The sequence below is a fragment of the Manis javanica genome, chromosome 2 (genome assembly GCF_040802235.1).
Source record: "Manis javanica isolate MJ-LG chromosome 2, MJ_LKY, whole genome shotgun sequence".
NCBI classification, from domain to species: Eukaryota; Metazoa; Chordata; class Mammalia; order Pholidota; family Manidae; genus Manis; species Manis javanica.
In genome coordinates, this window is record NC_133157.1 from 52642479 (window position 1) to 52670442 (window position 27964).

The following is a 27964-nucleotide window of genomic DNA, read 5'->3' on the forward strand; positions in this document are numbered from 1 at the left end:
CACTTAACATTTTAATCATGTTGGAAAAAAGTTTTGTTTTCAAACAGCATTGTAGCAGATCTTACTACACTTAATTTTTTATATCATTCATAGTCCCAACTTTTCATCTTTACATATTTTGCAAGAATTCTGCATTAGGCTCTTTTTTTCCCCCCTCACTTCTTTTATTTATTTATTTGTTTGTGTGTTTGTTTATCTGTCTGTCCATTCATTCATTCATTCATTTGTATTCATTCATTCATTTATTCATTTTTTATTCAGGTATGATTAATACTCTTACGAAGGTTTCACAAGAAAAAACAATGTGGTCACTACATTTACACATATTATCAAGTCCTCACCCATACTCCAATGCAGTCACTGTCCATCAGTGCAGCAAGTCTGCATTAGGCTCTTTTAACTGAGGTTTTGAAATGGCTGCCTAAAGTTTGGCTGCTGTGTAACAGTTCAGGTGTCTTGGTGAATTTTAAATTTCTCCAGGCTAACATTGACTGATGTGGTGTGGAGTCAGATTTTTGCTTGAATCTGGTGGTTGCTTATGGATACAGAAAAGCATCAGTTTCTCTTTTCCCAGCATACGCATTATGTTAAGTGACCTCCTTATTTTTGGTACTGCCAACAGATACTTTTAAGTCTTAACCTGAATCACTATTTAAAAAAAGCATATGGGGTGGTTACCTTCCCATTCATTTATTGCTATTATCCACTGTTCAGTTTTATTCTAAAGTTTAACAACAGGTTTCCAGGAGAAGTCAGTTTTTTCACTGGCTCTTTTCTGCCTGGTGATAACAGTGAGGATAAATCAAATGCTTCTCTTCTTTTTTCCTGTCCTTTTACCACAGTTTCTTTGGTTCACTTTTAAGAGTCTCATTTTTGTGCTCTTAGCCAGAAAATCAGCTTTCCCACACAGCATTTCCTTTTCTCTTTCCTGTCTAGGCATTCCATTCTGTTTCTACAGTTCCCTGTGCACACATTCCTTTTGTGGAATATATCACCTTGTTTTGGAGTTGGGTTCTTTCTCTAAATAAACTGCATGCTTCTTGAGGACATGGACTATATCATTTTTACCTTCCTATTACATAGCATAGTGCTTGGCAGTGGTGGTTGAGTGAGTGGATGGATGAATGAATGAAGTGGGCTTGAAGAGAGCTTTCCATAAGATCCTATTATTTGTGTTTTCCACTTATTTTGACTAAGTTGATCATTTTAGGTATCTTGGTCACTTGAACTTTTATACTGTGAATCAAGCTTTTGCATTCAAGCTTTTTAACAGTATAATAATAAACTTTCCTTTTATCGTACTGAAGGTTGTACTCTGTTTTGTTTTTAGGAGAGTTTTTTTTTTGCTACAAAGAATACATGATAGGAGGGTTTTTTGTTTTTTTTTTTTGTTACAAAGAGTACATGAGCATGACTGATTTGCAACCTTAGGATTGAGGGTTTTTTGACACAACAGTACTAGTTTCTAGTTTTTTCAGCTTGCTACTATGTTTTAGAAACAGTTTTTCAGCTTGCTACTATGAATTAAAAATTATTTGAAATTCTCAAATATATATTGATTAAGTGGAATAAACTCAAAATGGATGAGAGTACTTCATTTGAGATGAGGGAAAATGTTATGGCTCAATTCTTGATTATTATTGCAACTACAAGTAACTTTTTGAATTGTCCGTAAGCCTTCATTTTTCTTCTTCTTATAGGAACTTTTTGTTGTTAGACATGAATTGGCCGTAATGAGACTAGCGGCCTTTATGGGCATTACTATGTTAGTTGGAATAACTGGACTCTTTTATACTCAACTAATTGGCATCATCACAGTAAGTATATTTTTATTGTAAAGTAATGGATTTATAAACATAATCCCTAATTTTGAACTTAATTCTAAAAAGTTATAGAATGTTTAGAAATTAAAATTACCCATAGTCATTTATATATTCCCATTTCTGTATGCCTATGTAATTTTAAGGCAGTTAGAAATCAGTGTACAGAGCATACATACAATTTTATATCCTTTTAAAGATTAACATAAGATTTTTTCACATGGCTACAGACATCATGTTTATAGTCTTTAATAGTTTGATATACTCTGCTTAGTGAATATACCATATTAACCATTTTCTTGTTAATCAGCACATGTAGTGTTCAATCATTTTTCTCTCTTTTACAAATAACAGTACTTTAAAGGTCTCTTTCCCCTTTAAACTATTACAAAAAGTGTAGTTGCTGATAGAAACATTTGTATTAGTCATTCTTTTTTTTTTTTCTTGCATGCATTTATAACCAAGTGGGATTCATCACAACAGAAAAGATCAAAAAGTGAGAAAAATCATATTGAGTAAGGATTTAAAAGTTTAGTAATACACTGCATTGCAAAAGGTGTAGGGTTAAGTAGGCTTTCTTCTCCATCATTGGTGGGGTGAAAATTGGTATACCCTTTTGAAGGGCAAATTGTCAGTGTCAAAATTTTAAATGCGCAGTCCTTTTGATCAAACTCTACAGTGAAAAAAATGTAAGAAAAGAATACATCAAAACTTTAAGGCAGCAGTAGACAAGAAAATATGCTGGCATAATGATAGACATAGAGATAAATGAAATAGAACTGAGAGTCCAGAAATATACACATATATCTATGGTCAACTGATTTTCAACAAGGGTGCCAGGACTATTCAGTAGGGGAAAGAAAAGTTTTTTGAAAAAATGTTGATATGTAGAACTAGATGTCTACATATAAAAGAGTAAAGTTGGACCCTTACCTCATACTGTATACTTAAATTAACTCAAAATGGATTATAGACCTAAATGTAAGATCTAAAATTATAAAAGTCCTAGAAGAGAATGTAGGAGTAAATCTTAGATTAGACAGTACATCTTAGATGTGATACCAAAAGTAGAAAAAACCAAAGGAAAAAAATAGATAAATTGGACTTAATCAAAACTATAAACTTTTATGCTTCAAAGGCACTGTCAAGAAGGTGAAAATAACAGATATTTATTATCTGATAAAGAACTTATATTTAGAATAGATAAAGAACTCATAACTCAATAATAGTAAGAAAACCAAATTAAAACATGGTCAAAGAATATGAATGGACATTTCTTCAAAGAAGATATACAAATGGATAATAAATATGTGAAAAGATGCTCAAAATCATTGGTCATCAGGGAAATGAAAAATCAAACCTTATAAGGTACCACTTCACACACACAATGATGGCTATAATGAAAATATAATTAAAAATGTCAGTGAGTACATAGAGAAATCAGAACCCTATTACATTGCTAATGGGAATGTAAAATGGTACACATAATTTAGAAAACAGTCTGGCGAGTCTTTAAAAAATTAAAATAGAGTTATCATTTGATTCAGCAGTTCCACTCCTTGGTAGATACCAAGAGAAATGAAATATTTGTCCACACAAAAACTTATAAATGAATATTTATAGCAACATTCTTCATAATAGCCCAAAGCTGAAAATAATCCAATCAGCTGATGAATGTATATACAAAATGTGGTATATCCATTCAATGGAATATTATTTGTCCATACAAAGTGAAGTACTGATATATGCTGCAACATGGATGTACCTTGAAAACATTACGCTAAGGGAAAGAAACCAGTCATAAAAGGCCACCTGTTGTATGATTCCATTTATATGAAATGTCCAGAATATGCAAGTCTTAAGACACTAGTGGATGCCTAGAGTTAGGAAATCATGGACCTGGAGGTGGTAGCTAAAGGGTACAGGGCTTCTCTTATGGAGTGGTGAACATGTTCTAAACTTTATGGTAGTGATGTTTGCATGACTTTGTGAACATACTAAAAAAAACATTGAGTTGTAGACTTTAAATGGGTGAATTATGTGGTATGTGAATTATATATCAATAAAGCTGTTAAAGAAAAAGAGGAACATATTTTTGGCATAACTTAAATGTTAATTTTATTCATTTTTTTGTTCATTTTATACATGATTTGTTGATGTCCTTTGTCTATATTTTATTGGTATGTGAATTATATCTCAATAAAGCTGTTAAAGAAAAAAGGAACATATTTTTGGCATAAATTAAATATTAATTTTATTCATTTGTTCATTTTATACATGGTTTGTTGATGTCCATTTATATTTTATTAAGGTGTCCTCTTCTCTTGTTAATAAGAAATGTTAATAAAACATTACCTTTCCAAAAAAAGGAAAAAATTCAGTAGGTATCTATCTCTTTTTAAAATTTGGATAATAATGCATTAGGTAATAGTAAGCTACTGGTCTTCAAAGAGAACCGAAAGAATGTAGTCAGAAATGGAAGGAAAATATATTTATTGTATAACCTTTGTTTGAATATTTTATAAGGTACTCATAATCACCTTCCCCTGCCTAGATTATATAGGAAAAATTTTAAACAGGAAACTTTCAAGAACTTTAGTGGCTACCCAACCACGTTAGTGAATTTAATGAATATCCAGTTAACATGTTAAAATACTTGCTTTGTCTCATTTCAAACTCTCCATCTGTCAATCCATTATATGTTTTGAAACATATCAAAGTAAACTACAGGCATCAACTAGTTCACCACATAAATCATTGACTAGAGCTCAGTGGTTTATATTTTCCTTTGAGGCAAAATTTACATGCAATGAAAGACATACATTTCAAGTATGGTACTTGATAAGTTCTGACAAATATACATATGTACAAACCAAACCCTTTCACAATACAGTATATTACCACTCTCCCAGGAAGTTCCCTCATGCCTTATCAGTAAATCTGTGTACTCCACAGAGGCCCAATTGGTCTGATCTTTTTTCTACCAGGGATTAGTATTGGTTGTGGAATTTCATATATACCCATTTATGTAAGTCTTTCACTCAATATAATGTTTCTGATTCATCCATGTTGTTGCATATACTGTTAACTCCTTTTTATTGCTGAGTAGTATTTCTCTGTATGACTATACCATGATTTGCTTATCGATTCTATTGTTAGATAACTGATCTTCCAGATTTTGGCAATTATGAATAAAGCCACTGTGAACATTCTTGTTCAAGGCTTTTTGTGGAAACGTGCTTTCATTTTCTTGGGTAAATATTTAGGAGAAGAATTCTGGGTCACTTAAGATAGATTTATCTTTTATTTCATAAGAAAATGCCAGAACTTTTTCTCAAATGACTGTACCATTTGGCACTCTTACCCACAATATATGAAAATTCAGGTTGTTTCACATCCTCATCAGTACTTGTCAGACTTTTTCATTGCAGCTTTTGTGGTAGGTTTTATCTCATTGTTTTTATTTGTATTTTCCTGATGACTAATGACACTGAACATTTCTTCATGTGTTTATTGGCTGTTTATGGATTGTAGGAAGTTTGTTTAAATTATTTTTATTATTCAGCTTGAAATGTCTCATATCTCTTGTGATGTCTCTAATGATGATAAATAACATGGTATTAATAACAATGCCAAGACAAGAGTAAGTCTTCCCCTAAAATCATCTTTCTCTACTTTTGATTCATAATTACTTCCTAATCTGCTCATACTCCATGACAAAATTTCCAGATTATGCTTGCATTTTTTGAATTTCCCAAAATCATTGGTATATATTTATATCTGTTGAAAGATATTTCTCAGATTTCCCAATTTCTTATAATCATGATAGAATGGATATTTGGGAGCTTCGCTGCTAAGAGTACAAGTTACTTATAAGGGCCATTGGATGTTTATAGCTGAGGGTAACAATTTCCTTCTCACCAGCAGCCCTAGTAGTTTCAGAAGTGGAATTTGGCAGCAAAGGCCTCAAGGATTTTTAAGATTACCTACTCTAAAATTTCAGCATTTACCTTGAATTGTACATAAAGTTATTTGTAGTATTCGTTGGTTTTTAAAGGACATACATCAGTTTCCATTCTGAGTCTATACTTAACTACCAACATGTTAATACTAATTTTCAAATTGCTCATTTTTTTCTCTTTGGATATAATATTGAAGAGCATTTCATTGTCTTAGCGAGATTAGTCCTGATGTGAAATTTCTAAAATTGGGTAGAAACCACATTTGTCAAATAATACTCTCCCTAAAAGTTTCATCTCTTTCTGTGTACATATAGTGCCCTCTGAAAATACTCTGTACTAGAGATGTCTGATGTCTGTAGAAAGTATACATTTGTGAAACATTCAAAAAGAATGTATTAAGATAAAGAAGGAAAGAGAATATATTCTATTTGTTAGTCCAGTCTTTAGTCATTTTACTTCCTCTTGACTTTAAGTACTTTGAAAAATCATATTGAAGTTCAGTTCTATTTACCTGGGCTTTCATACTGAACCTCAAGCACCACTCTTGCAGGGTTAAAAAAAAAACTTATAAAAGGTTTTCAGAATTCACTCCTTCCCACATTGATCTTAAGGTTCTTTAAGGCTTAATTACTTATTACTTCAAGTTGTTATGCATTCAGTATTTAATTTTAAATCTAATGAATTATTAGCATTTAAGATATTATTTAATGTCTTAATTAAAGTTAAAACTATAGATTTTGCTTACTTTCTCTATAAATATGCTTGTTGTTTCATTTTATGAGAAGATTAGGACTACCTGCAGGAACCTTCACACCTAGGCATGCTTTTATCATCCTTTGACTCCATGGGTCTCTGCCTACAGTGCGATAGAAGTGATGAGTCTGTCGGGTAGCATGAGAAAGAATCACAGTAAATTTAATTCTTCCTCTGAGCCTTCCTCCTCCCCTACTCCTGTGCCCCAGAGACCAGGGGACATTCTGGGAAAACACTGGCAGGAATAATCATTTCATTTTATAAACTATGTGATTATGTAGCTTGAAAATAGGCCTATTTGACAACAAACAAGCAAAGCAAATGCTCTCTCTTTTGGGGATTAGACTGAGGTTTTGAGGAAGCAGTATATCAACTTTTAGTAATTTCTTTCACTGTTTGTTCTTCCTTGGAATAAGTCATTTCTCTGCTGTGTAAGAGGAAAAATCTCATATTATTGATGGAAGAATGTAACAGGATAATCACAGTAATTATAATCTAATGTCATTTTAGACATAACAAGAATAGATTATCTGTGAGCCAAATAAAATAATAAGGAATTACTTAAATTTAAAAACTGGATTCCTAATTTCATTCTAAGGTTACAAGATTTCAACACAACACAATTTCTGTGGAATAGACTAATTTTAAACCCAATTTTAAAGGATTATTACCTTAGATTGTTTTTAGATTTAATTTTAAACAAGATTTAAATATAAGCATTTGTGCTTTTTTACTAAAATTAGTATTGAAATTAAAGTGTTTTCAAAATGTGCTTGGAAGTGCCCTTTATTTAGGCAACAGATTATTCTAATTATTCCTTACTTAGACTGCTCAGTCTTTTTTTCTGTTCCTGAATGAAATGGAGAGTGATGTTGTTATTAATGTAATTGATGTTGTCAGAATTTCTTACTGAGTAGTAGTTCACACACAGCCAAGAATAATGTCCATTCTGATGAGCACCGTACTAATAGCGCTGGGTGATTGCAATAGTCATGTTTTCAGTCAGTGGGTTTGGAGAGAGTTAATCAAGAAGCGCTGTCACAGCTGGTACAGTGCCTTCTGCCGAGGCTCTGACGGTGAGCTATTGTATACCATGATGCTGCTCTGACAGTTTATCTACATTTTGTATACAAGCATTTTGTTTTCTGGGCACCATGGAGTTTTTGTAACAGCTTAAGCTTTTGATGGTGTCTCTGCAGCATAGTGCTTTTCTCAGTTGTGGTGAGGGTGAGAGTAGCGCGGGGAAGATGTATTTTAGATGTATTAGTTGCAGTTTTGTAAAATGCTTTAAATTCTCAAAATAATTGAGCTTTTGTATTTGGTCACAGGTACTATTTTTGAACTCTACTTGAATTACTAAAGATAACTTAAAGCAAAGCTTTTCAAGTTAAAAGGGGAAATGTTTTCCTCCTTAAACACTGGCTCATGGTTACCTAAATAAATACTGACAGAATCATAAATGTAGAGGTGACTTAATTTTAACTTGGTTATCTTATGCAATGAAAAGTATTTTTTTGTTCAAAATACTAAATTAGCTTAAGTGACAGTATCTATTAAATAGCATTCTTAGTAAGCAGATGATTAGTTGAATTACCTGCCTTTAATATATACTCAGAAATGAAGTCCTGAGATAATTAATCCTCAGAATTACATATTGCCATGTAGCCTACTGAATCAGTGGGGTGAATCAGCACCATTCAGTACAGTCTCTGTACAGATTATGTTTGGTTTACTTAACTCCACATCAGCATTGCAAATATGGAAATCATTGTTAATAATGCTGAACCCACAGCTCACTTATATTTCTGTAAAGGGAGCTCTGTACAGTATTTTGTTTTCCTTTCTGAGTTATATTTTTGTTTAATAAAAATAAAATGTGTTTCTAATAATGATATTTCCAATTATACGAATTGGAAATATTATATGAAATAGCTTCTCAGTAGCTTTTAAAAACATAGAAAAATCATTAAAATTTAAAGTTATTTCTCATATGCTTTTAATGTCATATGCTAATACTGGCTATAATTTTTTTAAATTTTAGATACAATAGAGAACTTCGTAGAAACTAGGTTCCCATGGCCAAGGAATTAGTTTAAATACATACTAAGTTACATTGCATGGTAATGTAAATGCATTCTTATTAAAAAATGCCTGCTAGCATCAAAATTATGATTTGTGAAATTGCATTGCTCTTTAGCATGAACATGTTTCTGTGTGAAAATGTGTTTATATTGTATCATCTATCTTTGCTCAGTGTAATAAACTCCTTGGAAGTATTTCTGATAAGGTTAAAAGTTATTAAAAACAATTTAAATCTACTTCTAGAATTTTTTTCAGTAGGAATAGGGCATTTTAATTGTCTTAAAGCATTACTGATTGCTTGAGGGATTAAATAGATGCTTTATTTTGTAAGGAAGCTAAACATTTATGAGTTTCCATTTTACTTGCAGTTTTCCCCAGACATATATTTTATTATGTTCTGAATACACGTGAATTTTTAATCTGACTTTAAAACATTATAGGATTGGAGACAACAGTGATTCTTACAAGTATAGTTAACTTGTAGATCTTTTTCTACAATGATTCATATACCTCTCTTTGTCACATTCTATACCCATATTAGTTACTTTTCAGATCCCAGCCAAAGGGGCACATTAGCCCATCCTACCTCTAAGTAATGACCAAAAGTTTTATTAAAAGTATAATTTCGTATTAAAAATCTTGAGAGTAATTGACCTTGAGTTTGATTGCAACATTAACTTTTCAGCTGTTTCAAATATTTAGTGTAAGGTTTATTTATACAGTGTTATTGTGTATAATCATCCTTTGTGGCATCCTCTGTATATTCCTGTATAGTTTATTTCTTGTATACTTGACCACTTCCAGTGGACTGTAAGCTCCTTGATATGAGGACTGTGTCATAATAGTCACTTAGTAAATTTTTGATACACAGATGGATAAATGAGTAAATGAATGATGGTTTATGTACATAGTAATTTTTTCAACTAGACTGTAAGTCCCTGGTAGACTTGGATTTTGTCTGTGTTGTCTCCTATGGTCCCTGTCATTTTATCTTTCATTTTAAAAGCCACTTTTTAAATTTAAACCTAATTTTTAAAAGTTATATTCTAATGTAAATGAGATATTATATCTCAAAGCCCTCTCAGAAAGAGTTTAGTAGGCAATATCAATAAAAACTTGGACTGTCATTTATTGAGAAGCTATTAGGCCTCTAACATATATTAATTCATTTGATCCCTATAAAAACCTATGAAGTAAGTATTATTATTTGAAAATTGAGATACAGAATTTTAATAACTTCCCTAAGGTTTTACACAGCTAGGAAATGACTTGATGAAGAATTATTTTGGAAAGAGATTTTTCAGTCCTATAACTGTAAGATCTACTGCCCTTTCACTTTGCTTCCATGATTGATTAAATGTGTATATGAACTTCAGGTCTCTAATAAAAGATATAGCTGATCCTCTGTTGCAGATAGGTGTTTAAAACATTTCAGGTGAGGAATATGGTGAGCTCTGGTTTCAAAGGAGGAGAGAGAGCTAAGATTAACAGGAATTTTTCTTTGTGGATTGCAAAGAAAAAAATTAAAGAATCATGCTATTTCTGTCCATGTTCAATTAGTTTCATGCCGCACACATATACTGAGTACCTGCTTTGAACAATATGGTACTAGGTGCTATGGAAGACATAACGTTAAATGAGTTACTGTCTGCCGATCAAAGGTACTAGGAAGTCAAGCAAAAGTCTACCTTAGAATTTGTAGCAATTAGTAATAGATAAAACATGTATATACTTTTCAGTTGTGAACACACTTTTTAAACTCCAGATTAAATCAGCAGTCATTGAATTAGGTATGTGCAACAGAGTTAAAAACATTGACAAGACCTATAATAATAAAGAGTACAGGCAATCATCGAGTTAGATTGAATTATCTTCAAGGAGTCTGATACAATATTCTTACTTTCATTCAGGTCTTCAGTTTGACAGGTCTAGAAATTCCATTTTGAAGATGGCTGCAAGTTAATCAGACAATGAATCTCACTTCCAGACTCAAAAGTGATAGTCATATAATCATATAAATCAGATTGACTGTTTATTCCCATGTATACAATTGCCAAGTATCCTTAAGGACCCTTCAGTACATTCTTTGTCTGTACAGCAGCATACATGACAAAGTGTTGCTTGGTGAGAATGAACTCACTGAAGGATGAATTATGTCATCAAGCTGTCTATTCCAAGAAGACTAGATCTGTTAACCAGGAAAGCTCTGGTGATAAATTCTTGCTTTTTGCCTCCACCTCTCCCAATTTTTCTAATAGACAATAAATACCTCCCTCTTCCTTTCTGCTAAGAACTTTATTTTCCCCTGTTCTAGATATAATCTTATTAGTTAAGATACAGCTTTGTTTGTAGTCAACCATTTTTCTTAGATTGAACCTGAGAGATCATTTCTTAGGGTCAGATCAGCCATCAGAAGATAAAGTATTGGTTGATAAAATAGGCTTAAGGCCTGTATTTCAGTAAATCTTTCTGTTTCTAGTTTTTTTATTTGTTTGTTTTTAGAAAATAAACTTACAGTTCTTAAAATAGGAAAGCATTCTCATGTATCTTTTACTTATTCTGACTGATGGAGTCTTAGGTTTGTTAATCATTAGGTCATAGTCAAGACATAAATCCTCCGGAAATAAGATATCCTGATTGTAGGGAACATAAAGTAAAAACTGTTCATATATTATTCACTGAACATAAATAAAAAATATTGTATCATTCCTTGAAGAATTTTTTCTGTAGTTGAGTTTTACATATAACTAAGAATTTATAAGTTATATTTATATTCTTTAACTTATTGGTCATTTTTCTGATGGTCACTAAAGGTATTGAGTTTTTTATATTGAATTGAATTATCTGCACCAAAATCTATTTTAACTGTTTTTAGTTTTTTTTTTCTAAAATAGTCTACATTTCCCTGCCCCATAAAACAAAACAAAAAGTATATCAAACCTAATTTGGCACTTGGAAATAACTTGTGGTTTTTAATATTCCTGCCAAGTAGAAGCACTCTCATCTAGTTTGTGGTTTCTATTGTGTCTATTAATGGGATAGGATGCTAACTGTGTTGCTCTGAGTATGTGGTGTAAGTACTAGTGCAAAAACTTTATGACATGTTTTGGCTATTCAAGTACAAATGGTACTTTTGTCTTATAACAGTTATTCTGGATAGCTGAGTTTCAGACAGATAAGCATTTGCCAATTCTATGGAAAAAAATAGCCTTTTTTGGCCAGCTACATAAATCCTGTTCATAAAGTTATGGTAAACATCACATTCTTTGATAGTTGTCTGTTTATGGTGAATTAAAAGGCAGCATTTAAGTTATTTCTTGAATCAGATTCTAGAAAGATGTCAAAAGCACTTGAGAATAAAAGCTTTTCCTGTGTGAAGTCTAAGTCCCAAGTCTTTAAAGTACATTCTTTAACCACCACAAGTAAGTTCCTCAAAGTTATAATCAAGTTGTAAATTTCTGCATAGTAAAAATTTTGTATGACATTAGTTAGTAGTAGTAGTATGACCTTGTTAATTGCCTCCCATATCCTGAAATAGTTTCCAGTTTTTAAGTATCAAAAATTGTGATTTTAGGCCGTTTATATACCTTTCCAAATAGTGCTTCTTCTGTTCTATCTTTTCCATTGTATTTTTGCATAAGCTAGCTTAGTTGTTTTACAACAGCTTGTCATCTCGTAATTCTAAGAAACCATTAAAATTACCTATTCACTTTTTTTTACAGATGTGGAACCAGAGGACCAGCTTTCCTCTAACTTCCTAATCAATGTCCTCTTGTATTTGTAGACTGTTTTCACAAAGTAAAACATTATTTTGAGGGAATTATGCAACAGAACTGAGAAAGGTTTATTATCAATAGAATTGTCATTGGATACCATGAATTTCAAAGCATGATAGGAGAACTGATGAATATAGAATATGTAGCTAATCCACAATCTTGTCATAGATTATTTTGAAATCTGGAAATAATTGTTGTTAGTTGCTAGTCATCTAAAAAAGTAGATTTATTTTCCTGTATTTGGGCTAACTGTACTTATTCAACTGCTCATACATGAGAATTTAATATTGGAGTTATTCACATAACTTCTATAAAGAGTTTTTAGTGTAAAGGTGCTTTTTAATGCATTGAAAGAAAGTTCTATAACCAAAGTTGTTCTTGGGATTGGAGTTGCAGCCACAGATATGTGCATAAATTGTACTGCTTAATAATAAGTAATATAGTCACCTGCCACTTATGAGTAAGCTATTAAAGAATAAGAGGAAGGAAACTTCTCTATCTATGTGTATATTTAAAAGAATGTATTTTCTTTTGTATTACTTTAAAGTATATTTAAAATGTAAATATATATATATTTAAGATAGTATAATTTGTGTTTTGATTATTTGGATATTATCACAGTTTCTCAATGTAATGCTAGCTCTTCCATTAACATGAGTTAAAACAGCAAGTCTAGAAGCTATCATCTGATTGTTGACTTGTTTTTTTTATGTATTTGTTTTAAAGTCTTATAGAAAAACACATAAGAAATTGTGTTATTATGAAGAGACTGATTTTTCTGATGAAAAAAGTAGTTATTACCAAAGAACACTAGTCAAGTTCACTTTACTTTTCAGAGAAACTTATGTTGTAATATGACAAATGGGAAGATTGTCCTGTTGAATTTGTTTCTTTACAGAAATCCAGTATGTAGCACTCTTTGGCTTGGCAGTTTTCTATTCATTAGTGTCTTCACTGACAGCTGAGTTAAAAATGGATACTAGACTTTTAAAAGAATGAAAGAATGACCAAGAAAACAAATATAATATAAGATAATATTTTAATGAAGTGAGACTTGTACAATTTTTGTGAGGTTTTGTAATTGAATTAATGGGGGGGTACACAATGTAATGTTGATTCTTTTTTTCCAAGGGTGTTTCAGCAATGTATATAGATAATTAAAAATTCTTAGTACCCTTATGTAAATCCTTGCATCTTCAGAATATTCAGAGTATGATGAAAACATCATAAAATATAGAATAAAGCCTTGATAACTTTATTACATCTGAGAATAATTTTTTTTAATTTTTAATAGGATACAACATCTATCGAAAAGATGTCAAACTGTTGTGAAGAAATGTAAGTATAAAAGTGATGTCTGTAGTGTTATTATTTAAAAATAGAAACAGTGGCCACATTTGAAAAATGTGTGCCTGTAGTGGAAAGATGATATAATGATGGCTTTTTCTTGGTGCCTTGTCTGAGGCCTGAGCTAGACAAGCATAACCCAGTCTTACAGTAGGGGTCTTCTAGCCATGATAGTTTTCAAACAAAATAAGTACTGATCATTCTTGTTTGTCGTCTAACTAAAGTACATTAAATTATTTGTCCTGAAAGTACATCAAAAGAGATTTGCTACTGTGTTGTTGACACACATTCTGTTAATCCTGAGATTCTCCTCTGCTTCAAAAGTTGCCCTAGATTGATTGACGACATAGATACAATATCTGCATCCAGGGTTAGAACTCAGCTGCATGCCTTAATGAAAGAAAAGCTCTATTTGTGATGCTGGGACACAATTCATCAGAGTCCAGTAATGGATCCCCAGCCAACCTGTATTGTTTTAGCTGACTGAAGTGCACCATGGGAGTGCTGTCTTTCACTAATAATGCTGTCTTCTGTAGATCGAGGCCCCGAAAGCCATGGCAGCAGACCTTCTCAGAAGTTTTTGGCACTCGTTGGAAGATCCTGTGGTTTATTCCTTTCAGGCAGAGGCAACCACTGCGAGTTCCCTACCACTTTGCCAATCACGTCTAAACAGATGGATGGTGGGCACAGATGGGTCCTCCATGCTGGAAGTGCGTTACAGGTTTTCTGATAATAGAACTATGACAGTCTTCAAGTCAATTAAAATCCACCCACCAATCTTAGGCATCATAATGTGCCCCAGGCTTTATTTCAGCAGTGATCTTGATCCTGTTGTGGGACTAATACAAGATCTATATTTAAGTTTTAAAGCATGTTTACTTTCAAATTAGCTTTCCACAGGGATTTCTTTAAATGCTTTTGTTATTAAACTCAAGGGCAGTGATTGGGATGAAATAATTGTGCATAATTTCTTTTAGTACTGATGTTATGTATTTTAATTTATGAGAAATTTCAGATTTTTATTTAAAATTTTCACTTTTAAGCAGTACTAACCAAATCTAAATTTAATACTTCAGGCTTTACAAAAGTTGATATACCTTATATTATCTATAAATTTTCTTTCTCAAATACAATTTAAAATACAATATTTCCTTTTATATGTGCTGCAAGATTTCTTTAAATGCAGCATAACATTAAACAACAACAAAACACAAAAGCAACAACAAAAAAGGGGCAGTATTTTCTTAGAAGTAGCTTTTTAATGTTTTTTTCTTTTTCTCTTCACCAAAAACAAAGTAAAAACTCCACTGAAATAAAACCCAACTACCTGCCTTACTTTAATAAGAGGAAAGATTAATTTTTCGCCTACGTTAGCTTTCCTATTTCTTTTCACTCTACTGTTGTAACTATTGGTTGTTGTTAAAATACTTGCTCCAAGGAAAATTTTTGAACAAGTGGGCATATATTTGTATTTTACTGTAAGATTTTGATGAGCAAAAAGGGTAGAGAATTTGCAGTAATTCTACAGACACCTTTTCTAGTACAGTTATATTAGAGTGCATATGTTTTTAAAGTGCTAGTATAACTAGATAATATATAATGTACAGTATAAAGAGGGATATTGTGCTTTTGAAAATATATATATATACTTTCTACTTTCATTTACCTACTAGTAGATCTAAAATTACACATTGAAGTTTAACATGTAATAGATATTGGCCAACTAATACTGAAATTTTATTTACAGAAAGTTTCTATTAAAAGTAACTATAATCACCCAAATTGAAATTAAATTTTAATTTGCCAACTGTAATTTGGGTTGAGAGATCTTCTGTTAGTGGCTAATGTTAGGAAATGACCTTAAAATAAGAAAATATAATGATCTATATTCATCATTAGCCTTATACAGATTAATGATAGTGGTCTCTTAGAAAGCATAGAACATCTGTATGAAAACACATTAGCATGCTTTGGAAAAAACTCAGCTTTTAATTTTTTTCCATTAGAATACTGCAAAATCCATATATCTTTTTAAAGAAGTTTACATACTCAGTCTTTCCATTGAAGAGAAGATTGAATGGGTCCTATTGTTCTTAGAGTGCATCATTATTTTCCTTTTACTTTTGATGGTAAGAAGTCATACTTGAGAAATACATGAAACAAGGTTTCCATTATCAGCCAATTAACTATACTGTGGTTAGTTCTTTCAGAAATTGTAAATACCTTCTAAATAATAGAATAAGCTGTTCTCAGAGATAAAAATACTGTATCTTTTATGTTCTGATTACAATGCTTTATTATTTTAAAAACTTAGAAGTGGCAGATGAAAATATTTATTGGTGCTGATAGATGCATAGTAAATTTAATGTGAGAAATATATTTATAGGGCTTAATGAACCACAAAATTAGTATGTTCAGGCAGTAGGTTGGGTTTTGTGCAAGCTTAACATATTGACCAAATTTGGCCTGGTGACAGAACTGTTATAAAAAAGTTAATACATAGATAATGTAGATAGATAGCAGTTGAATGCCTTATGCTTATACATTCCTTTTAAATGAGGACCTTGAGAAAACAGCAAAGCCAAGTGCAGACCCCCTAAAGAGATGAATGAGCATATTTATACTTCATATAGTAGCAGTATCTGGGAGGTCCTCAGTTGCCAACCTTTGCCTCAATAAGGAGGAAAGGAGTGGTTCTTTTTCCACTCTGAGGGTTTTTGTTTTTCTTAGATTTACCACTTCGCAGGCATATTCGCTTCCCTCTTTCTCTTTACCCTACCCTGCCCTGATCCCTTGTACCTGATTCCTTTAAGTTACTGGAATACAAACTAATATACTCAGCGAGGCCTATATTAATTTTGTTTGAATGGCAGAAATGCTACATATCAATATATTTATATAAGAATCTATATTAGAGTAAACTACATATACATATGATGTAACTTTCAGTATTGCCGAGCTTGCCAACCTAACTGGGTTTTGTGACTCTTAGAGGAGGAGAGCAGCCGGCAGTGTTCTAGGGCACGCATGAGCTCTAGTGTTCTCTCTGCGCCCTCTTTTGGCTAATTGATGTAATTATATTGGCTCTAGAGATTTGCCCCACAAGTAAATAGTATAGACAAATTCTGAACATTATCAGAGCTACAAACTTAGGGAGGGGAGTGTATGTACAAAAATTTAAGATTTTATGAAAAGGACTGTATTCCTGTTGATGGTGTCAATATGTAATTGATACAAATATGATGACTATTGCTTCATTTATGTATATTCTTACTATATTTTTTACTATCAATTGCAAATTTATTTCAAATCAGGATAAGCAAATGTAAACCAGTTCATAAATTTTATTTTAAACCTTATTTTGTCAAATTAGGTTCTAGAACTTAGAATTAGAAAGCCATTACTTTGAGTATACCAATTTATTACAAAACAAGTTTAATGTAGTTAAAATGGCAAGCAAGTATCTCATGTGTTTTAATGAAGATCTAAAAACATACATTTAGTTATTTTATCTCAGTTATGATTTCTTTTTTACTGATTCTGTTGCATTAAAAGAGTAAGAGATTAATAATTCTTTCTATGCTTTTTTTATTGTTTTAAATTTTTCTATTCAGTTATAGCTGTAGCTTTAGTAGTCAGTTTACTATGTACTGTGGATAACCCTGAAAATAACTAAAGATGTTGAAAATAAGGAAATATTTATGAGCAGTGATATTACTGATATAATCTATAGGTTGGATGAAATATTTATAAGCAAAATTTCATTTTAAACAAAATGTATGCTCAGCAAAGTAATGAATTGGGTTTCTGGAAATGAAAGATTTTTACCTAGATGTTGTAAGTTACACCTCTTGAACAGTTATATTTTTGTAGTTCTTTTGTGTAAACAAAAATGTTTATAGGTTTAAGATTGTAGGCAAAAATGGACTGAGTTCAGAATGCCACAAACAGTAGGCATTTAATTAAAGAGCTTTTGATACTTTGTAACCAAGATTTAGAGTTTAAAAGTATTAAGTTAACTGATATCCCATTATAAGAAAATAGTATTTTGCTTAAGAGTTGTATTAAAATATTTGTGGTTAGCATAAGAGAGAGGTATATTTAACTTTTTAGTTAGCACCTTAGTGTATTTTAATAGAAGAAAATATAATTTACTTTTAATAGTAATAGAGAAGTAGAGAACATGAACATATGTAAAGTTCAGTGTTACAATTGAAACTTCTCAGAGTGAACATCAGTGAATTGTTGCTAATTGCTTAAGGTATTTTTCTCTAAGGATTTTGGCTAATTTTAACTATTCCTCATCAGGCTTTTTCAAGCTACTTCCATACAAGTAATTAGTTGAAGGTATGTTTCATCCAAAGTGGTATATTAATTCTGAATGCTAATCGTGAAGACTTAGGGCAATACTTCCAACCACGAATTGTGAAGTAATTAGATTATGGCCACACAGTTTTCTGTGTGTTAGATCACAGGGCAGTTCAAGTGTTCTCACGTGTTGTAATAAAATCACAATAGGTCCAGCCCTCATTTGCAATGGTGTTAATAGTAAAAAAGCTGCTGCTAGTCTCGCCATGGACTTTTCTCTAGTCTCTAACCACTTCCCTTGTGCTTTGTGTATAACTAGATTACCTAGCTCAAGTTTACTAAAATATTGCTGCTTCACTGAATAAGGTTTTGACATGACCTCTACTAAACATAGACATATGTAGAATTTATTTGGTAAAGTTTACACTCACAAACATTAAATAATTTACTAATAGATTAGAGTATTTGACTTTTAATTTCCGTCTACTATTAATGCTTTCAAAAATGTAAGTTTTGGCAAATGTAGTTAGTAAGTCATGTACATTTAGTGTGTTCTACTTGCTAGTGTTATTAACCGTATAATTAAATAAGTATATTATTTAATGTCCACATTTGTTACCTTCTATTCTAAAAATCATCCTCTGAGTTTATCTGTAAGTCACAAATGTTATTGGCTCTCAATTTAGCCATTCTCAATAGAATTTTATATTCTACAGTAGGTGAGAAAATAATAGAACCAACTTGCTTACGGTATTTCAAACCAATGTTGTTATTCTGTGTACCAATCAATACTTAGCATTTCTGTTGCCTCTGGGTTGATAATGGTTTAACTTCAGGAAAATAATTATTTTTCTCTGAAGTCCCTTTTTAGTAATTTTTAACAACAAAATTTACTACACTTTTGTCTGTTCTTCAGATGTTTTAATACTTCCTGCTGTTGCTAATCTGAGACAGAAATAACAATGGAATTTAATTCTTAAGTCATTGGTATTGCTGTTGTTTTCCAGTATCATTACATTTTTTACTGTTACTTTTTCTTTTTCTCCTTGCCCACCATAGAGGACAGTACAAAAGAGTGGTGAGTAGCCAAAACTGGATGAAGTAGGGGAACTTCCTAAGATGGAGAGGAAGGTAGGCAGCACAGAGAGAGGCAACAGCAGCATGGTTGGCTGGGTACAGTTTCTGTGACATCAGAAAATCCCCCTGCTCTAGTCATTTTAGCCTTATCTATTGTTGATACCACTTTACTGCAAGAGTTGTTAATGCATGTAAGCATTTAGTTTGAGTTATTTTACCTAAGGAATTTATGTTGCTGCTTCTCTTCAGTTGGTCTGATGACTTTAAGAAAGTATTTTAATTTTAAATACCATAATTGTGTAGTGTATGCTCACATGAAGTGTTAAGAATAATGTGAAAGGTATAGCTATTAAATGCTGACAAATGAATAGGGTGCCCAGAGTTTGACAAAATATCACCTGATGCACACTGGGTCCCAGAAAAAACTGGGACCTTTTCTACAAGTCACCTATTGCAAAAAAAGGATATTAAATATTACAGGAAATTTTGTCACCAGAAGAAAACTCAATAATTTCTGTTTATAAAGGTTGCTTTCACTTTAAAATTTGGGCTATTTTGGAGATCTCCATTTCTGCTGGTATTGTGAATCCCTGTAAATGTAATGTAGTGCTTACCACAGTTGTTCAACACTCTGGCCTTTTTGGTATATTGGTAGCTTTATATATAAACAAAGATGTGGACAAAGCAGCAACAACAGAAGGTGTACTTTTTGTTTTTGTGGCTTTGCTTGACTGTTAGACTAAGTACAGGGTTTAATTGCTTAGGCTGTTAACTAAAAGGAAAGGTTGTCTGATATTGCAAGCTCTGTGCTCTTGTCAGTGTGCATTGGGTGATATTTTAACCTACTGGTGCCTGAAGTTAGTGATTTACAACCTCAACAACTAAAACATCCTGGTGCTACTCACTTGAGCATTGAGTGACATTTTTAATTCCTGTACCAAAGAGTTCATTTTCTTTTTGGTTGAGAGAGTTTTTACTCACATCCTTGTGTTTATAAAGTAGAATTTAGTATTATTAAAAGCAATTTTGATGAACAGATAATACTTTTTTGCACACTGCTGCCTCAGTTTAATTGGTTTTAAATGCTCTTTGGACACTTTTTTTTGAGTCAGGCAGACTAGTACAATTTTTCATCTTGTATTTTAATATAAATTGACTACTTTAAAAGGTAGTTTTAATAGGTTGAAGTTACAGAAGATAACTGAAGTACTTTGCACAATATCTTTTTGTTTTTTTTCTGCAGGAATAAATGGGAAATAATAACTCTACTTTTACTGCTATAAATTAACTATATAGCTTATTGGGCCCTTTTAATGAATGCTGTAACAAAATGCTAACATGAAAAGTTAAGGGCTCATTCTGATTACAAATGAAAAATTGTACATCTGTGTGTATGTGTGTATAATCCTTACTGGCATTAAAGAATATTTTCATTTGCCTATTTTACAAGTAAAGATAAAATTAAAGAACACTTTTAAAAAAATGTATGTATACATAAGTACTTTCCCAGGAGGAAATGCAAATGTACCTTGATTTAAGCAGAACTGCTAATAGAAAATTGAATTTTACAAAAAAAAAAAAGTCTGGATGTTGTTACTTTACATAAAAAGTCAGAGTTAGGTTATTTTAAAAACTAATTCTGCTTAGTAATTCATTTTACAAGTACTGGGAGAAAATACCCTTTAGAAGTACTTGTAATTGTCCAAATGTAATATTGCTATGCGTACTATTCTGGTTCCCTATTTTTTCCCACAGACTTTCAAAACACTCATTTACTGTCCTTGAAACTGTGACTGATATGGTTAAAAATTCTGGCAGGAAGGTAATAGTGTATATGTACTGGAAAAGTAGACAATCACATTTGAGAATGTTTAGATTCACTCAACTGAAACCAATCTCTCCTTGAATGTAGATACAATATATGGTTTTGCAGTGAATTCTGAATGGAAAAAAAGAAGTCTGAATACATGAAATGTAATGTAGAATCATTTGAATGATTTATAGAAATATGGATGGATGTTCACATCATAAGAGGTTTGACAACAAAATGGGAAGAAGCAACATTATGTCTCTCTCTGTCAACAATATATTTCCTAGATTTGTTGCCACAATAAGGGTTGTTTGACTTGTTTATGTATTATTTAAATTACTGTGCTGAATGCAGTTATTTGTTCAAGTTACTAGGTAGTAGAGAATTTATCACTGTCTGCTGTCCTCCAGAGACGGTATTAAAAAGAAGTTGTTCTTTTAGCATGGGTAGAATGAAGCAACTAAATGATGCAATAGGAAGAATTTTCGTCACTCAGACAAGGGAGTTGCAAGTTGCAAGTCTGACACTGTGGAAACAGGATAGGCTGTTGGGAGCTCTGAGCAGAAATGATCATGCCTGTATGAGCTCAGTATCCTTCGAATTAGTCTTAAAAAAAATCTGACTGGCAAGTTTAATGAATAGGTAAAGTTGTGTCTTTACCTCAAATTGTGTCTAATGTTATATCCTTAACGTAAAAGACTTTTCATATTGGTATATTCCCAAGGCCAGATGAAGATACTGATTTTGTCAGGTGTTTTTTTCATTCAGTGCATATGCTTCAATCTGAGTGCTGTTTTGCTGTATTGTCTATTTTACCTTGTGTGTTCCCTTGAGAGCAACTAAAGAAAATCTTTTCTAACATTTCTAGTGCTAATGGTAGTAAGGAAAATAGTAGTGGACAGATATGGGACTAGATTGAGAAGAGGGAGGAAAATGATGGGTGGGAACCGTGTATCTGAGATACACATGTTTAAATGAAAAGTCTACACTGGTTCTTGAAAAACAAATCATGTATCTACCTTAAGAACAATGTTGTGTGTGTGTTTTTAAATTTATTTTAGCGATTTAGTTTTATTCGTGTAATATGTTTTTTTGGAGATTGTTTTTAATTTAAATTGTGTAATTTTTACTTCTCGAAATGTATTCTGTACTGTATTTTTAGAAATCTTATTTTTAAATAAATATTTTTTAAAAATATAGGACTGTTTTTCTCCCCAACCTCTTTATTTATTAAAATCAACTGAAATTCTAGATTTTCAACATTACCAGTTTGATAGGCCACTTTTTTTCAGTTTTATACAATTTGGATGATTATTCATAACTTGTAGTCTTTGGATATGGCTCTATCATAATCTCAAAATTCATTATGTATCCAAGAACTAGATATTCATATGAGGGTTGAAATTGACAAACACTATATTCCTAGTTAGGCACATTTGTCTTAGAGATGGCCCAGCTGGCTGGATTCCGTCACCCAAATTTATTTAGCATTTATTTTGCCAGACACTATTTTATGTAAATATTTTTTCTTTGAGGAGTAACTTACATAAAATGCAGAGATCTAAGTGTATATCTAAGCATTTTTTTAGATCTAGGGATATTGAATTACTTAAAGCTTTTGCTCTAATGGAATTATATTCTAGTTTTTGGAAAGCTTTTAATTAATAAACTTACTAAGTCTCAACTAACTGCTTTACTGGAACATGCAAGAAGTCACAAAGGAAAAGTGTATATTATATTCATGAGTACAGACTGGTAAAAATAGCATCTGAAAAGACAAATCAGTATGTCTTAGAACAGTGGAAGTGCAGAAGCTGCCCTGAGATTGAAAGATAGGAACTTAACTTTTTTTGAAAATTCTTTCTTAAACTTTTGTTATCAGAAAAGTAATGTTGATGAATATTTTGAATTAACAATTAATTAAATGTCTTGGTAGAGTTCAGATAAAACAATAAACCTTGCTGCAGTAGTAAATCTAAAAATTGTTGGCATTTTAACAAACTTTAAAGGATTATAAAATGTTAATCTTGTTTCTTTTTCAATTTCTTTTGCTCTTTTTGCATTTACAATAATTATGCTTTCTTAGTGCTGGTAAGTTACAGTGATTCTCAATCCTTTTGGTCTTAAGACTCCTTTACACTCATAAAAATTATTGCAGACCCCCAGGAGTTTTTGCTTATGTATACTATATTTGTCAATATTGACTGTACTAGAAATTAAAACAGGAGTATTTTAAATGCTTATTTGTTAATTCGTTTAAGCATAACAATAAGAGAGCCATTGCACGTTAACAAAAATAATGTATTTTTATTTAAAGACCCATGATTTTTTCTTCAAAGCTCTAATATCTGCCTTCATAAAAGGTAGTTGGATTCTCATACTGCTTCTGCAATCAATCCATTGTATTGTTATTTTGGTTGAAGTATCGAGAGAAATCTAGTTGCATGCAAATAATGTACTTGGAAAAAGGACTATTTTAATAGTCTTTTCAAGTGACTGTATATATTCTTTGATACTATGCAAAAATTCAAAAAGTGATGGTTTCTTAGAGTATAGTTGCAATGTGGAACCAGAAATAAAACCAAGCAACTTTCCTTGTTCTGTTACATTAAAATCCATTGATTTCTTTTTCTATTTTGGAATAATTTGATGAAAAAGTGATATTCTTTTTCATACCTGATATTGTGACATCATCCATTGGTCATTTGGAAGATCTTCCAAATATTGACACATTTCATTCTGTAAGTTAAATTTTAAAAATGAATGTGGCCATTGATCTTGCTGGAAAAGGAAGTACTGGAAAACTGTTAAGTTCAGAGTGACACACTACATTTTTCAAAATACTGATTTTCACTTGAAAACTTGCATGTTATCCTTGGTAACCATATACTGTCTGTTGTTTTCCTTGAAGTGACAGGGTCACTTCACTCATTTTTTGCCACATGGCCACATCTGAAAAACCATAGTTTGTCAGTTTTTCTTTCAAGTAAAAAGTGGTGTTCCATTAAAAACATGGCTAGTTCAGCTTGTAACTCCAATCATCGCACCAGTGCTTTTCCTCAAGTAAAAACTACTGTGGGATGCAGGTAAAATGCTTCATGTGTACTTCCTGTGTTGTCAAGCAGAATATTAAAAATATACTTGAAGATCAAGATTTAATAAATCATTTTTACTGATCTATCAAGGGCATTTTACTGATTCATTTTCTTTTTTAAGCTAACACTTGTTTGAATCTACTTAATTTGGCTCTGTTTAGGAGGAAAAGCAAAAAAGAATGGGAGAAACTAGGGCAGAACATTATGCATTTACTCTGTATTTGGTAAGTAAAAAGGAAAATTAGCTGCTTAAAAAAGAGTATTTGTATTTGTATATGCCTGCTTTTGAAGCACTTAAAATATAGTTATCTATATGACATCTAGTTAGCTTTGTTTAAAGAGACAAAAACTAAAAATACACGATGGTATTATAATACTGTAAAATCATTTGAGAAGTTGCCAGATACTATAGATGAACAGACACATACAAATGCTGCTCTAGGCTGACCAATTAACTGTATGCGCAGCAATTATATTAGCGTGCAGGGCAATTGGAGGGAAAATTGGACCCTGTGGACATCCAGCTGAGCAAACAGGACTGAAGAAGGATAGCGGATGTGTGTTTGAAAAAAAGAAAATACATCTAAGCTTCCTTAAAAAAATACTTGTATCAGTCACAGCACATTTTTTATATGTCCTCTGGTTGCCTAGAACTTTTCAAATTAGCCTTCTTCTCCAAACAAAAAAAAGTGCCTCTGCTTAAAGATCAAACACCCAAATAGCAATGAGTTTTACATGTAAAAAGCCAAAATAATTTAGGAAATAGAGAACTTGGAATATACAAATCCAGACATTCGGATGCTACTGTATATATGCGCTTATGTGTGTTGTTAGTACTAGTTTAGCTGTGGTATGGGCTGGATTATATTTATCCTTTTTGATACTGAAATTTACTATTTTTATAACTGGAACTGTTCCCTAGCTGTAACTTGTGGTATTTCTTGGCAAAAACTGAGTGACTGAGGATCTAATATGATGATGAGGTTTTATGGTTGCACATTGAAACTTTGGATGAGTAATCCTTGATGAATAAATCATGGCCATCAAGTTAATGAAATTTGCTCTTTAAATGGTATATACTCTGTAACTGTTGGTCAAATATCCTCATTCCATTGAAGGTTCATATTTTAATGGTAACTAGAAGTAACTGTTATCAAAGTTTTTTTGGGTGGTCTGCACTTGTTACAACTTGATGTCTGATTTAAAGAGTTATTTAGTGTTTGATAAGCATTTCACATATTCTTAACATGGAAAAGTAATATGCAAAATACCAATCCATTCAAAGTGCTCTGATTTTTGCCATTAATTTTCCATGTACTTTTTTTATTTTTTAAAAGTAATTTCAATAATTTGGGTGATCACTGTGGTAGGTAAACTGTAAAAGGGTCCCAGTGATCCTCTACCTCCCAGGTATTCAAAGCCTTGTAGAATCTCCTTTTCACTCACGGGAGGTAAACACTATTCTGGATTTGGAATGTATCATCCCATACATGTTTTTAGACTTCTATGTGTATAAATAAGAAAAATATTTTATTGTTTGATTAATTTTTAAAACTTACATAAACCTCTGTCAGTATTCCCTATCTTTTGTCTCCACATTTTTGTTTTCCCATAGTACTTACCACCATCTAGAACAAAGTGGAAAAAATCCCCACTCCCATTGTCCTCCCCAGAGGTAGCCACAGGTATTCATCATTCCTCTTCCCTTTTTTTACATATCATGTATATCTCTCACATACATGGTTGTTTAATTCTCAAGGGAGAACCTACTAACTTTTCTGTGATTTTTATTTTTAATTAATAATACATTTTTGTGATAGCCATATCAAGATACAGTAGTCTACCCCATTCTTTTTAATGTTTCTGTAGATATCATATCAATACCCTGTAATTTATTTAACTGTGCCTCTAAAATGACCATCAGAGGTTTCTTTCTTTCTTTCTTTTTTTTTTTTGCTCTAGTGACAATACTACAGTAAACACTCTTTTGCAAAAATCTTTGTGCCCATTTACTAGTATTCTTTTTAGGTGAATTCCTAGAAGTGAAATTGGTAAGTCAAAAGAGAGGCATATTTTTAATTTTGATAGAAATACCAAATTGTCTTCTGAAATTGTTTAACTTAACACAGTCTGACTTGATATTATTAATCTTTAAAATTTGTGTCAATGTAATAAAGGTGAGTATTTGTTCTTTTTTCCCCCCAAATTTCTTGTTTATGTCATTTGACTGGTCTGTTTACTTCTCCTTGTTGAATATTAGTACTGTATTTTCAGGATATAATTTTTAAAAATTTATTCAATACATTTCTTGTTTTTCTTTATGGTGATTGTTCCTGTAACTATTGCTGTGTAACAAATAATCCCAAATTTAGTGACATGAAACAACCAACCATTTATTTTATGGTATGAGACTGTGGGTTAGGAATTCAGTAAGAGCACAGCAGTTTTTCTCTGTTGCATGGTGCCTCAGGCCTCAAGAAGAAAGACATGAAGACTTTCAAGGAGGCTATTACTGGAGACTACTATCAGCTAAAGCTTCATTTACTTAAACATCTGATGGTTGGTGCTTGCTGTCATCAAGAACACCTGCGTGGGCCTTTCCATAAGTCTGTTGGAAAGGCCCACAAATTCCTCACAGCATGGTGACTGGATTCCAGAAGAGAGTGGCCCAAGAGAACCAGACAGAAGCTATTCTTACCTTTTGTGACCTAGCTAGAAGTCACAAACCTGCCTAGATTCAATGAAAGAGAATGCAGATTCACTTCTTAGGAAGAGTCTCAAGTCACGTTTCACAAGAAAAGCATGTTGGATAGGAGATACTATTGAGGATTGAGGGCGTCTATGAAAAGGAATGTGTCACAATCATTGTTTAATGGAAGCAATATCTTGAAATTTAATCGTTTTCAATAAGACCTGATTTTTTCTTGTTTAAAAAGGACTTTCCTAAATGAAGACTATGTATTTTCATTTGTTTTTCAAAAAAACCTTGTAGTTTTGCTCTCCTGTATTGTGCTGTTGAATTCATTTGGAATTTTTTTTTAAAACTCTAAATTTAATTTTTGTAAATTTCAATGTTTGTATATTTCTGTAAGCTTTTATTTTTGTAATAATGTAGAGTGGGAGACTAACATTAAAGTTTTTTAGGTGTACAAAATATCACCAACATAATTTTTTGCTTAGTTCATTTTTTCATCCTTGATTTTGTAGTATCACATGTTCTTGAAGGTGTATAGCATGCATTTGATTCTTCTAATTGTTAAAAATTTCAGAAATGTTAACCTATGTTTTTCTAACTGTAACTTTCATTAAAGAAATGGCATTTTCTAATAACCCCACCCATTTGAACTAAGAAGTGTTTTATATTTTTATTCCCCACTCCTACTTATTTTTATGAATATAATTTAGATTTTTAGTCAGATTATTATTATATATTGCATATCTTCCAATTTAAAAGTTTTATTGAGATATAGTTGACATACAACAAAATTACCCATTTTAAGGTATATTTCAATTAGTTCTTACATATATTCCCATGTAACTACCAACATAATTAAGATAGAGAATTTTCAGTCACTTCGAAAAGTTCCCTGGGGCAGCCCACTCCCAGCTCCAGAAAACACTGATTTACTTTCTCTCACTATAAATTAGATTTGCCTTTTATAGAAGTTCACATGAATGGAATTATATAGTATGTCCTCTTTTTTTTGACAGGCTTCTGCTCAGAATAATGTTTTTGAGATTCATTCATGTTGTGAGTATCAGTTTGTTTCTTTTTGTTGCTTAGTGTTATTCTGTACGAATAATCTTTAATTTCTTATCTATTCCACTTCACCCCCCCCAAGACAGTTATGAAGGATTGACATTACTCTTTAAATATTTTATTGCCTTCACCAGTGAAGCTAACTGTACCTGGATTTTTCTTTGCTGGAAGATT

At 31.8% G+C, this 27964-nt stretch overlaps 1 protein-coding gene across 4 annotated transcripts in view; it reads left to right on the forward strand.

Annotated features, from left to right (window-relative positions):
- The window catches only part of ZDHHC21 (zDHHC palmitoyltransferase 21), a 72353-nt gene extending 50221 nt beyond the window's left edge, over nucleotides 1–22132 (forward strand). For all 4 annotated transcript variants that reach the window (XM_037018631.2, XM_037018630.2, XM_037018632.2 and 1 more), the window contains 3 exons: nucleotides 1701–1817; nucleotides 13688–13731; nucleotides 14277–22132. In XM_037018631.2, the coding sequence (XP_036874526.1) occupies nucleotides 1701–1817; nucleotides 13688–13731; nucleotides 14277–14409 (294 nt within the window). In that variant the 3' untranslated portion in view covers nucleotides 14410–22132. The remainder of the gene's footprint in view (nucleotides 1–1700; nucleotides 1818–13687; nucleotides 13732–14276) is intronic.
- Nucleotides 22133–27964: the final 5832 nt, after the last annotated feature.